Here is a 14,104-nt window from a genome sequence, read left to right as displayed (position 1 = left end):
TCTGCTCTCTGCTGCCCCTTATGTCACTTCTGACCAGTTCTCCCACCTTGAGTGCTCTTTGCCACTGAAGAGTATCCTTTGCCATTGTATGCATCGCGCTACGGTCTGTAGGTGTCGTATGCTGTGTTCCCACGCTGTGTCCTCTTGCTGCCCTGTTGTCAGATACTCTAACGGAGGATCAGCACCCTCTGTGTTCCATTTTAGCTTTCTCATGACATCTGCCAGGCAAAGGACACTCTGCCCTTCATAAAGGCGCAGTTCCTTTGTTTGTAATCACACGTTATAGAGTCAAGGGTGCCCAGCATACATGTGTCTCTTCTGAGGTCGCTCATATTGCTACCTTAAGAAAACGGAGACTGATTCTTTATACTTTAAACTCTTGACCTGAAATATTTAGGGGGGAAAGTGTGGTCTAGATCAAATAAAATGGTGGAATGTCATCAAGTCCTTGGCAGTTGATTCAAAAATGACTCCCCAACCCACGGTTTGTCTTGTCAGTATTTCACAGTTTTGAAACCAGAGGTTAGCCTCAAGGACATGGTATTTACTTCATGATGTATTTCCATTCAGGAACCCAGTGGTAATCACACTCCTCCTCAGTTGTCTCCATCACTTAGCCAAAGCACTTACACCACTGGTGGCTCCCTAGACGTTCCTCACATTATCATGCAGGGCGATGCAAGGAGGAGAAGAAATGAAAACTACTTTGATGATATTCCCCGATCAAAACTGGAGAGGCAGATGGCCCAGGTAAGGTGTTATACCTCTGTGATGTTTTGCCTTCCACGCCTATCAAGAGATGCCTTCTAACATTGAACATGTAGCTTACTATGGTTTGCGTATAGGCCACACCTAACAGGAATTTCACCACTGTACACTGCGTCTTTCATTCCCTGCTCCCTTAAACTAGACTGAAACAGGTCTTTCTGGGAACGCAGTGTATATACCTACGCTTGTTACGTGTGTACGTACCCTTGTATTCCATTCTTCCTAAAGAAATGATGCCTGATCTCATTGCACTCAGAAAGTCTTTCCCCTAAAGGGAATGATACTGTGTAAGAATCCAGTCATAATGAAAATGAATAATAAAAGTCCAGATTATAGAATGTAAATTGGTTGATAGGGCAGACATCGGGGGCAGGGGAGTATTAACTCAATGTAATGTTTTTAATTTCCTACCAAGTTTACACAGTTGTATAGAACTGTGCTCCTGGGATTAGTTGCATCATCTTATGCTGTCGCCTTGAGTGAAAATGATGATGCTTTCTGAAACAAATAACTGGAAGGAGAGATTTGTCACAGTCAGGCCTTTCCCCATCCTGGGTGTGGATGTCCATGTCTGGCCTGTCCTCAGAGCACTGCTCAGAAACTTGAGTCAGCCATAAGCAAACAGTGGGCCTGTTACTGAAGCATATTCAGGTGGGCAGTTAGCTCTGCAGCTTCACCCAGAGATTCAAAGATGTGGATTTGTTGACTACTATTGGCCGAATCAACTCTTTTCATCCTCATTCTAGGTTCAGACTGGTGTGCCAAGAGGCTTCTCTCTACCTCCCACACCTGAGATGAGAGTCTCGAGGTGAAAATTTGACTGTAATTGCTTTGCCTTGGTTATTACATATTTCTCTCAACTGTTTGATGAGATTCCTTTTTTAAAAGCCTTTAGTAAACATTTTATGCTGAAGCTCACAAAAGAAAAATGTGCAGAGAATGTTCTGGAAACCATGGCTATTCTGCCTACAAAAGCCCTGAAGACAGAGGGCCTGGGATATTGTACCTCTGTTCAGCTCTCTCAATATTGACTTATTTGCAGGGAATAGCAATTTGGAGGATTATGAGGAGTCTTTTATTGAAGGGAGATGGAAAATATACGGGAGACAAGAAAAGAATGATTTTCCCTTCCTGTCTTGTTAGGTATTGTCTTTTAATCCATATTACTGTTTTCATTGATGTCTCCTTTAAATAGGGAGTCTGAAAGCTTTTTTCCCCAAAATGTTCATTTATATATTCCCTGTTATTTGTTAGTATTTGTGGACCATATATGTGGTTAAATTTCTTTAATGATGGTACTCAGAGACATAGTTTGGTTTAACTTTGAACCATGTGGGCTTTATATAGTAAGGCAAACTGGGTCTTTTCTGAACCTTTTTCTTCCCTGAGAGAGGGAGGGTAGTTCACTATGAGCATTAGTTGTTGAGTGTGTCAACTTCAGTAACAGAAACATCTATCTCAGTTGCTCACAATAGTTTTTTTTTAATTTCTCCAAATAGAACAGTTTCTTCAAAGAGGAATTACTCTTATGCCTATTTACGAACCCTCAGAAGTAATCTAACAAGGTTGCTCCTTTACTTCCTTCATGAGCTTCACAAGCTAGGGCAGTAGTGCCCTTTGGATTCCTCAAATCTTTTTCTTGTCACCCCCTTTGGGATGCACGTCTCTCCGGAATTGTCTTGCCTTGAGAAAATTGAATGAACTTTTATCTGGCTGGGCGAGGAGAGCCTAGAAGCAGAAAGAAGAGTGAGATAAGCAGGTTGATGGGTTGTGGTGAGTTACGCAGGGTCTGTGTGAGTGTGCTTACTTCCCGATGCATACAACTAATAATGATTGAATGACTGGCAGAGACATAGGCCTCCATCAGCAACCAGGAGCTTACTAGAAGCTTTCTAAAATCCAGCTGCTCAGTACAGCACATTTGCAGTAGAGAGAATAGGACATGGCACTATAGGAATCTGATCAATAAGAAATAGGGATTCTGGGATTGCAGCTCTTTAGGTTGTATTAATTGTAGTTCTTTATTTGTTTTGAGAGTGTTCCTTAGTCGGGCAATGCCAAAAATTGTGGAGAAATGAACGTGTACCTCTTAAAAATAGTGCGTGTTAACCTGTCAAAATATAAAATATTATTGAACACTTAGATTTATGTGACTTTTCTACCACTCAATCCATGTTTTTTCTTATTCCTTTTTTGGTCATTTGCTATAGTGATAATTTCTGAGGTCCATTTGCTTTTTTAATGACCCGTCATCCTCTCTTCAGACCACACTGTTCCCTGAAGATCTGTGCTTAGCCAGTAAAGTTGGGTCTTCCTAAAGACTTGAATTAGCAATTAAAATTCCTGCAAGGACCAACTAGTTAAGTCTTCTTCCAAGGAGGAGTTCAGTCCCTTGGATTCTTTCCCAGGAAGTTTCTTCTGAGGGTCTTTATGTAGTTTGGTTAAAGCTTGCCTAACCAATGTCTGTTTCCCACTAAAAGGCATTAAATACACCCCACACTTTTTTTCTTACCTACAAAAAAGGGAAAATGCAGGAAAGAGAAAATCATCAGGACAGATTCATGTTCTCAGATACCCCTCTACTTTTTCAAGCTTAGGTAAATCCCCACTGGAGTGATTTGAAATTCTCACCATAGGCCAGAAACTAACTTCTTGGTGGCTGCAATAATTCATAGGAGTTTTGCCTTCCTAAGGTCTGCTCAACAGACATTTTGGGGATACATTGCCTAACTTAGAAAATCAGTGCTTAAAGTTAAATTGAGATAAATTTAATATCCATTCCAACTATTGCATTTATTAGAAAATATTTATTTAAAAAGTAATATTAGAACGGTGGAAAACCCTAGTGGCGTAGTGGTTAATAGCTACGTCTGCTAACCAAAAGGTCAGTAGTTCGAATTCACCAGGTGCTCCTTGGAAACTCTATGGGGCAGTTCTACTCTGTCCTATGGGTCACTATGAGTTGGAATCGACTGGACGGCAATGGGCAATTAGAGTGGTGTTGAATTACTTGTTTTCAGTTTGAACCAATATTAAAAATACCTGTCTTGGAATACAGGTGGCATGTAAATATTTTGGCCATTGTTTGCTTTTATTCTGGTATAACCAGTATTCTAGCACCAAATTTTCTTAAATGAACATGTGAGAGCCAAAATTGAGTTCAGCACTAATGGCTTTTTTCTTTTTAAACCACTGAATATAATGCAAACACATCTGAACAATGGGTTTCCTATGATGCTGTAAACATCACCTCTGAAGCTTATAATTCTAAATTGGACTCATTAGCCCAGAAGTTCTGAAACTCTCCCCCATTTCCTCACTCCTAATAAATAAACATGTTGCACTCATATTTGTATAATTACACCTTAATGTGTGCTGTGCTTTTAAATTTTCAAAGTGCTTCCGCATCTATTATCTCATTTTAGCACAAACAAGGTATCTCACTCAACTACTCATATGCACAGAACACATGGCTGATCAGCTTTTTAAGTCAAAATTCTGTGGCAATAGCATGGTAAACGAAAATATGGAAAATAAAGCAGAAGGAGAAAAAACATTTCCGGTATTTAGGGCTTAATTGCAATCTTTAGAAGTTTTCTTGAATGATGTTCTGGGAAACCAAAGTGTTCTGAAAACGAATAATAAAGGAGAGTGATGGGATTCATAAGGTTTAGGGACCACATTCTCCAAACCTAGGAAGAAAGGAAAAAGAGTTTCCAAATGCTGAAACACATAGCCATTTCAGAAGGCCTCCATTTATAGAAATACATTATGTAAAAATGAAATTGTACTTATATTTTCACAAAATAAAAAACAGACTCCTCAACCATAAGAGAAATCCATATCTTTATACAAATTTTAGCTTAAATATTAGTGAGGAAAATCCATAACGTAGAAGTCCTTGTGTTATGAATGCTCACCCCTAAATAAAAATATTAGTATTGCCTGGGGCAATATGTTGGCCACTGTAAAAAGCTGTTGCCATTGTGTCGATTCCAACTCATAGCCACCGTATAAGACAGAGTAGAACTGCCCCATAGGGTTTCCAAGGTGCAGCTGGTGGATTTGAACTGCCGACTTTTTGGTTAGCAGCCTAAGCTCTTAACCACTGTGCCACAAGGCACACCGTAAAGGCTTTTTCTAAATTGTCTCTAAATCATTTGAAAATTGGTTCAGTTGAAAGCCTAATATATCCTGATTTAAACAGTACTGTTTGTTGTGTTTAATAATTATGGCTAAATCAGAGATGAAAGAAAAAAAGACTCATGGCCATCGAATCCATTCTAACTCATGTCAACTTCGTCAGTGTCACAGTAGAACTGGGCTCCACAGGGTTTGCAATGGCATGACCTTTCAATGGCTATGACTTTTCAGTGGCTATGACTTTTTGCCACCACTCATCTATCAGTTTGTTGTACTGTAGTGGCTTGCATGTTACTGTGATGCTGGAAGCAATGCCACCAGTATTTCAAATACCAGCAGGGTCACCCACGGTGGAGAGGTTTCAGCAGAGCTTCCAGACTAAGACAGGCAGGGAAGAAGGACCTGGTGATCTTCTTCTGAAAAAACTGTCCAGTGAAATCTTTATGTATAGCAGCAGAACATTGTCTGATATAGTGCTGGAAGATAAATCCCTCAGGTTGGATGGAACTCAGAATACAACTGGGGAAGAGCTGCCTCCTCAAAGTAAAGTTGACCTTAATGACGTGGATGGAGTCAAGCTTTTGGGACCTTTTTCTGCTGATGTGGCACAACTCAAAATGAGAAGAAACAGCTGCAAACATCCATTAATAATTAGAATGTTGAATGTACGAAATATGAATCTAGAAAAATTGGAATGCATCAAAAATGAAATGGAACACTTGAAGATCGCTATCCTAGGCACGAGTGAGCTGACATGGACTGATATTGGCCATTCTGAATCAGACAGTCACATGGTCTGCTATGCCAGGAATGACAAATTGAGGAGGAATAGCATTGCATTCATCATCAAAAAGAACATTTCAAGATCTATCCTGAAATACCACACTTTCAGTGATAGGATAATATCCATATGCCTACAAGGAAGTCCTGTTAATATGACGGTTATTCCAATTTATGCACCAACCACTAATGCCATAGATGAAGAAACTGAAGATTTTTACCAACTTCTGCAACCTGAAATTGATCAAACATGCAGTCAAGGTGCATTGATAATTACTGGTGATTGGAATGCAAAAGTTGGAAACAAAGAAGGATCAATAGTTGAAAAATATGGCCTTGAAAATAAAAACAATGTGGGAGATGATATGATAGAATTTTGTAAGACCAATGACTTATTCATTGCAAGTACCTTTTTTCAACAACATAAATGATGATTATACACATGGACCTTGCCAGGTGGAATACACAGGAATCAAATAGACCACATCTGTGGAAAGAGATAATGGAGAAACTCAATATAATCAGTCAGAAAAAGGTGAGGGGCCAACTGTGGAACTGACCATCAATTCTTCATATGCAAGTTCAAGCTGAAGCTGAAGAAAACTAAAAACAAGTCTACGAGAGCCAAAATGCGACCTTGAGTTTATCCTACCTGAATTTAGAGAGCATCTCAAGAATAAATTTGACATACTGAACACTAACCAAAGACCAGACAAGTTGTAGAATGACATCATACATGAAGAAAACAAAAGATCATTAAACAAACAGAAAAGACCAAAATGGATGTCAGAAGAGACTCTGAAACTCACTGTTGAAGGTAGAGCAGCTAAAGCGAATGGAAGAAATGATGAAGTAAAAGAGCTGAACAGAAAATTTCAAAGGGTGGCTTGAGAAGAAAAGTAAATTATTATAATAAAATGTGCAAAGCCTGGCGTTAGAACACCAAAAGGGAAGAACACACTCAGCATTTCTCAAGCTGAAAGAACTTAAAAAAAAAAAAAAAATTTAAGCCTCGAGTTGCAATATTGAAGGATTCTCTGGGCAAAAAATTGAATGACACAGGAAGCATCAAATGAAGTTGGAAGGAATATACAGAGCCACTGTACCAAAAAGAATTGGTCAGTGTTCAGCCATTTCAGAAGGTAGCATATGATCAAGAACCAATGCTACTGAAGGAAGAAGTCCAAGCTGCACTGAAGGGAATGGTGAAGAACAAAGCTCCAGGAATTGACAGAGTGCCCACTGAGATGCTTCAACAAACAAATGCAACACTGGAAGCGCTCATTCGTCTGTGCCAAGAAATTTAGAAGACAGCTACCTGCCCAGCTGACTGGCAGACATCCATATTTGTGCCCATTCCAAAGAAAGGTGATCTAACAGAATATGGAAATTATCGAACAGTATCATTAATATATCACATGCAAATAAAGTTGTGCTGAAGATCATTCAAAAGCAGTTGCAGCAGTACATTGACAGGGGACTGCCAGAAATTCAAGCCAGGTTTAGAAGAGGGTGCGGAACCAGGTTATCATTGCTGATGTCAGATAGATCCTGGCTGAAAGCAGAGAATATCAGAAAGATGTTTACCTGTGTTTATACTAAGGCATTCAGCTGTGGGGATCATAACAAATTTGGATAATGTTGTGGAGAATGGGAATTCCAGAACACTTAATTGTGCTCATAAAGAATCTGTACATGGATCAAGAGGAAGCCATTCAAACAGAACAAAGGGATACTGCATGGTTTAAAGTCAGGAAAGGTGTGCATCAAAGTTGTATCCTTTCATCATACCTACTCAATCTGTATGCTGAGTAAATAATCTGAGAAGCTGGACTATATGAAGAAGAACGGGGCATTGGGATTGGAGGAAGGCTCATTAACAACCTGCATTATGCAGATGATACAACCTTGCTTGCTGAAAGTGAAGAGGACTTGAAGCACTTCCTAATGAAGATCAAAGACCACAGCCTCCAGTATGAATTACACCTCAACATAAAGATAACAAAAACCTTCACAATTGGACCAATAAGCAGCATCATGATAAACAGAGAAAAGACTGACATTGTCAAGGATTTCATCTTACTTGGATCCACAGCCAATGCCCATGGAAGCAGCAGTAAAGAAATCAAACGCCGAATTGGGCAAATCTGTTGCAAAAGATTTTTTTTAATGTTAAAAAGCAAAGATGTCACCCTCAGGATTAAGGTGCCCCAGACCCAAGTTATGGTATTTTCAGTCGCCTCATATGCATGCAAAAGCTGGACAATGAGTAATGAAGACCGAAGAAGAATTGATGCATTTGAATTATGGTGGTGTTGAAGAATACTGAATATACCATGGACTGCCAGAAGAACGAACAAACCTGTCTTGGAAGAAGTACAGCCAGAATGCTCCTAAGAAGTGAGGATGATGAGACTTCATCTCAAGTATTTTGGATATTTCTCAGGAGGGACCAGTCCCTGGAGAAAGACATCATGCTTGGTAAAGCATAGAGCCTACAAAAAAGAGGAAGAACCTCAGTGAATGGATTGACATAGTGGCTGTGACAATGGGCTCAAACACAGCAACGATTGTGAGGGTGGTGCAGGGCCAGGCAGTGTTCTGTTCAGTTGTGCATAGGGTTGCTATGAATTGGAACTGACTCGACAGCACCTAACAGCAACAATTGACCTTTGGAAAGTAGGTCCCGGGTCCTTTCTTCCAAGGCACCTCTGAGTGGATTCAGGCCATCAACCTTTTGCTTAGGAACCAAGTACTTAAACATTTGTGCCACCCAGGGACTCCTATGACTAGATGAAAACCAAACCAAACCTGTTGCCGTGGAGGCAATTCCAATCACAGCAACCATATAGGTTAGAGTAGAACTGCCCCATTGGGTTTCCAAGACTGTAATATTTACGAAACCAGTCTGCCACATCTTTCTCCTGTGGAGCAGCTGCTGGGTTCGCACCACCGACCTTTCAGTTAACAGCCGAGTGCCTAACCCATGTGTGTTAGTGCAGAACTGTGCTCTGTAGGGGTTTCAATGGCTGGTTTTTCGGAAGTGGATCACCAGGCCTTTCTTCCAAGGTGCCTCTGTGTGACCTCCAACTGCCAACCTTTCAGTTAGCTGCCAAGCATGGTAACCATTGGCACCGCCCTGGGACTACTCATTGACTAACATGAATGGTTAAATACACCTTGCTCTACTTATGATGACTTTGGGGTTAAGAATGCCAGTACAATTTGTGTCTTTCAGGAAACACTGGAGACTTACTGTATATCCTGTACATCATTTTTTTTTTTTTAAATAAGAGGAAGAAGTGAGAGAATAACTTAGTTTTTTGTTTTGTTTTTTTATTTAGGTTTTGATACTTACCTCACAAGTCTAGATTCTTTTGTTCTCTGTCAAGCCCATCAAGGAGGCAAATTAGATGGCTAGAAGTTTGCTCTGACAGACCAGTCAGACCTAAACACTTCCAGTCACTTTGCCAGGGAAGCTTTTTGTCCCCCTCCATCCCCACACATGCTGATGCTTAACTAGGGTGAATGTTTCCAGTTAAAATCAGACCATGGTTTGTTTTGTTTTGTTTTGAAAACACTAATAGAAAAGATTCTGTTTTCAACTGAAAAAATAAGAAATCTGACTATATGAAATCCCCATTTCAATGGAAAGGACCTTGTGATGTTTATTTATTTATTTTAGGCTTGCTGACATTGAGTAGCTTGTTCACAGAGGCACACCAGGCTATTTTCCACTTACTAAACTTTTGGAATGTTTCTCATTATATTCAGTCCAGTTCTTGGGTCCACAGGTCAGAGTTTTGGCTGTTATAATCTGTCCTTGCTGAATTTTCAAGGATAGAAGAATTCTATTCTTTTCCTTCTCCCTCTTCCTTTTCTTTTGCACTGTAGAATAGAAAATAAAGGGAAGGTTTTTTAATGTCTAGAGGAAATTTTTTTTTTTTTTAGGGCTGATCATGTGGTCTATCCAGTTAATCCCATTTGTATACGACTAAAGTAAGATATTAGTAAGGTCTGTTCTGGGTACACAGAGCCTTGGTGGCACAATGATTAAGTGCTCGGCTGCTGACCAAAGGATCGGTAGTTCAACCGCCCCCCCCCCCCGAGGCTCCATGGGAGAAAGACCTGGCTATCTGTTCCTGTAACTATTCCAAAAACCCATTGCCTTTGAGTCTATTATGAGTCATAGCAAGCCTATAGTACAGAGCAGAACTGCCCAGTATGGTTTCTTAGACTGTAATCTTTACAGAAACAGACTGCCACATCTTTCGCTCTAGGATAGGCTGGTGGGTTTATACAACCAACCTTTCGCTTAGCAGCTAAGCACTTACCCACCACACCACCAGGGCTCCTTTTCCCATAGAGATTACAGCCTAGAAATTCCTATGAGGCAGCTCTGTCACATGGGGTCACTATGAGTCAAAATCGACTTTATGGCACCAAAGAACAACTTCTAGACTTGTGCATGTAACAAAAATCCACCTCAAGATGGCTTAAGCAGAAAAAGAATATATTTGAATCATTTCACTGTGAAGTCCAGGCAGACCTGGATCCAGGTGCTCACATGATGTCTTGCTCTCTAGCTCTTTATCTTCTGGCTCCGCTTTCCTCTGTGTTGCCTCTTTTCCCAAACAGGCTTTCTCTAGATGTAGGAAGCTTGAAGCTTTAAGCTCAATTCCTGCTAAACTTGAACCTACAAAAAAGAGAGCTTATCCTTCCAGGAGTTCCAACAAAATCGCCAGTATTGAGTCCCGTGGGCTCTGATTAACCTTGTCTATCCCTGAGCCAATCAGAAGGGCAGAGAGGAAGAGCAGTAATGTGATTGGCTAAGCATAGGTCACATGCCTGGAGGTGGTTTTAACTCCACCTGAACCACATGTACTGAAGGTGAGAGGGAGGTCCTTTCATAGACAGTCAGGATGCTTTTGCCCCAAGAAGTAGGAATGGTTTCTAGGCAGGCAGAAATAGCAATAGTGGACACTAGGATAAATGTACTTTGGCTTTCGAACTTCAAGACTGTCTCATAGAAAATTGTTACATCACATGGGTATTGATTTCATTTTTTCATATTTAACTTGATGAGATGAAAAATATACCAGACTTGAAGTAATAAGATCAAGGGTAAAATCCCATCTCTGATACCTGTTATTTCTGTGACCTTGAACAAGCTTCTTAGCTACTCAGAGCCTTAGTTTTTTCTTCCTAAAGAGAGTTGAATGCCTACTTCTCATCATTGTTGGGAGGCTCTAATAAAGTAGCATTTGTCCAAGTATTTTACAAGGTATACGTTTGGGTTGTTGTGTAAATTATTATTTTGAGATAACTTCTAACTTTCTACTATATTATGCTTTTTCGCCTGCAAGTGGGAATAAATATATTTTAAAGTAAAGCTCCTGATACTTAGCTATATTTTACAAAACTGTTATTTCTCAGCTTGTAATCATAAACTAATACCTCTCCACTGATATGTAAAAAATAGTTTTTAGAAATGCAAATGCTAGACAAGAAGTTCCTGTCCATGTTATGATCTCGTTAGCATTGGAGCGCTACCTTTGGAAAGGATTTATGGGGGGTGCCCATACTTAAATATTTTTCAAGTCTGAAGTATCCTTGTGAGTTAACATACTTCAAAATATGTAAGTGATGTCTTGAAATTTTTATTTAAAAATTTTCTATCTCTTATGGTAAACTGTATGTGTGCTGGCTATATAGAGGCAAGTCCGGACTTTCCCGTAGGCATTGTCGTGTTCTCCTGTAATGAAAAAGCACGCCGTAAATATTTATTGACTGAGTTACTTTATGTATGGTGGTAGATACCGAAAAACCGTATGGTTTTGTGACATACCAGGCCGGTCATGAATGGGGATAGTCTCAAATCTTTTAGGGAAATAAACTGCCTGAAACAGTAGCATATCACCTGCCTAGCTTGGATCTAGTAGTTTATCGTCGTCATCTTCAGAGCCAACACAGATTAATACAACTTTCTAATGAGGAAATTGAGGCAGGGAGAGTTTATGTTGCTTGCCCAAGGCCACACAGATTATAAAGCGTGGAGCCAGGATTTGAATGCCTGGGGTTGTCTCTCCCACCTGGGCGGCAGCGGACATGACACCTTCTATAAATTCTATAACTCCAAAAGTCTCCAATGCAATATTTTAATTCCCTTGTCAAATATTTTATTAATAATATCTAATACTTTACGTAAATACGAGTAGAGAATTTAATCTCTAAGGTAGTGCAGATAAAGATTATAGTTGCAGAAAACCTTTTGCTCTTGATAGCCAGTTTTTTCCATTTTTTACCAATCAAGAACAGCGAACGATGGCTTCATGTAAACAGTTGTCAAATGATATGAACCCTTTTCTCTATGGGCCTCTATTTTAATGAGGTGTGAATACAGCATCTTAGAAATTTCCAGACTTGCCCCTCTCTATATGCATTAATAGCTAGAAGATTCTTCTGTACTTCTGCTAAAGAAAAGCACAGAATTTTTGGATGGGAAGGGGCCAGAAAATGTGTCCAGTCCTGTCTCTTAATTGATGCAGGCTCTTTTTCTAATGCATCCTTAACAGTCAACCCCAAGTTTCTGCTTAATCTTGCCGCCGGAAAGGTGGCGTCCAAAAAGTTCTGACTGATAGAACGTTTGCCTTACAGTGACTTGATATAAAACCCACCCAGTGCCATCAAGTTGATTCCGACTCATAGCGACCCTACAGGGCAGAGTAGAACTGCCCCATAGAGTTTCCATGGAGAGCCTGGCAGATCTGAACTGCCAACCCTTTGGTTAGCAGCCATAGCACCTAACCACTACGCCACCAGGGTTTCTTGATGTAAGACTTCCTAAAACACCTACCTAGTTCGTGCTATCGTCTGAAGCAATGAAGACTGAATCTGCTCCCTCTTGCTGAGGATAGTTCTTTAAGAATTGAAGGCAATTTGATGTATTCCCTTCACTATATTAAACACATCCAGCTCCTTGCCAGCATCATTCTGCTAAGTAGGATACAGGCTACACAGCTCTGGGCATGTCTGTTGTGTTGATGTTCACACTGAACAACATTAACACATTACTAATGCTTAATGAGTTTCTCTTCACAAAAATTTCCCAGGCTATTGAGCCATGCCTCCCTTCTCAACCCTCTGCAGTGCTCCGTGTGCATGTGTGTGTGTGTGTCTGTGTCTGTGTATGTAACCTTAGTGCAGAGTTTTACATTTACATTATTCCTTTCCAGACAAAACCATTTTATCAAGTTGTTCATCCAAACATCCTAGTCTATGAAGACCTTTTTTAAACTTGATCATCACTTGGTATACCAGCTATCCTTCCTAACTGGCAAGGTGCTAACTTAAAAAGTTTGCCTTAAAAGAGTTTGCCTTCCAAGTAATCATCCAAGTTATTGATCTAAGTGCTGAACGAGACAGAACTAAGAAAAAAAATTGTGTAGACTACCTTCTACCAGAGACCTCTTAGGTTGACAGCATTCTAGATGATTGTCCAACTAGACCTGTCTTTCCATATTTTTCACTAGGATAAAATGAGGAAATAGCAAGGGCTCCATAAACATCGTTGAATGAATGGCTTTATCCAATACCTTTTTTTTAACCAGAGGCAAGAGGCATGTAGTTAATAAATGGGTTTAAATAAAGAAAATGATAGCCTCTGTTTACAAGAAAAGAACAAAATTTATTTTTTAAGAAGATGTTACCCACAAAGAACAGTATTACATTGCAAAATATACTTTCTTTGCAGCGATTCATGTTATGATAAAAAGCTGATCACAGCATCTTTGAATGAGCTATTAATACTTCTGCTTTCTAGTGGTCTGAAAAATGTATCAGTAGTGGTGGTATATCTAAACTTTGAGGTCGAGCAAATGAAGTAGTCCCTATTGCTGTAAACAGCATCATCCCAATTGACTTAAATTCCCTGCAACATCCAGAAAACCTGGGGAACTATAAAATAAGCTCTATAAAATAAGATCGTGCTGGCAGTGTTCAGTTTTTTTCTCTGCTCTATTTTTCTGGTGACGAGGTATCGTAAATAATTGTGTAATGCCATTTAGGACTACAACTGTCACATCAGGGAATACAGGATGTGTATTATCTCTACAAACAAAAAACAAGTATCACATAAGCCTATAGTTCTCTCCTCCTTTGGCAGCTAAGGGTTTATTTTATGTGCTGCCAGTACCAGAAGGAGCCCTAGTGACACTTTTCTGCTAACCAAAAGGTTGGCATTTCAAACCTACCCTTTGGCTCTGCAAGAGAAAGACCAGGTGATCTGCTTCCATAAAGATTACAGCCAAGAAAACCCTACGAAACAGAGTTCTGCTCAATCACATAGGGTTGCTATGAGTTGGATTCGACAGCACCCAACAACACGTCAGTACCAGAATCAGAGCTAGCTTAA

At 39.9% G+C, this 14,104-nt stretch overlaps 1 protein-coding gene across 8 annotated transcripts in view; it reads left to right on the top strand.

The window, feature by feature from the left end:
• The window catches only part of ANKS1B (ankyrin repeat and sterile alpha motif domain containing 1B), a 1,421,217-nt gene that overhangs the window by 1,327,687 nt on the left and 79,426 nt on the right, over nucleotides 1-14,104 (top strand). For all 8 annotated transcript variants that reach the window (XM_049884161.1, XM_049884160.1, XM_049884159.1 and 5 more), the window contains one exon: nucleotides 571-750. In XM_049884161.1, the coding sequence (XP_049740118.1) occupies nucleotides 571-750 (180 nt within the window). The remainder of the gene's footprint in view (nucleotides 1-570; nucleotides 751-14,104) is intronic.

The sequence above is a fragment of the Elephas maximus genome, chromosome 4 (assembly GCF_024166365.1).
Source record: "Elephas maximus indicus isolate mEleMax1 chromosome 4, mEleMax1 primary haplotype, whole genome shotgun sequence".
Classification (NCBI taxonomy): Eukaryota; Metazoa; Chordata; class Mammalia; order Proboscidea; family Elephantidae; genus Elephas; species Elephas maximus.
This window is presented reverse-complemented; position numbering and strand designations above follow the sequence as displayed.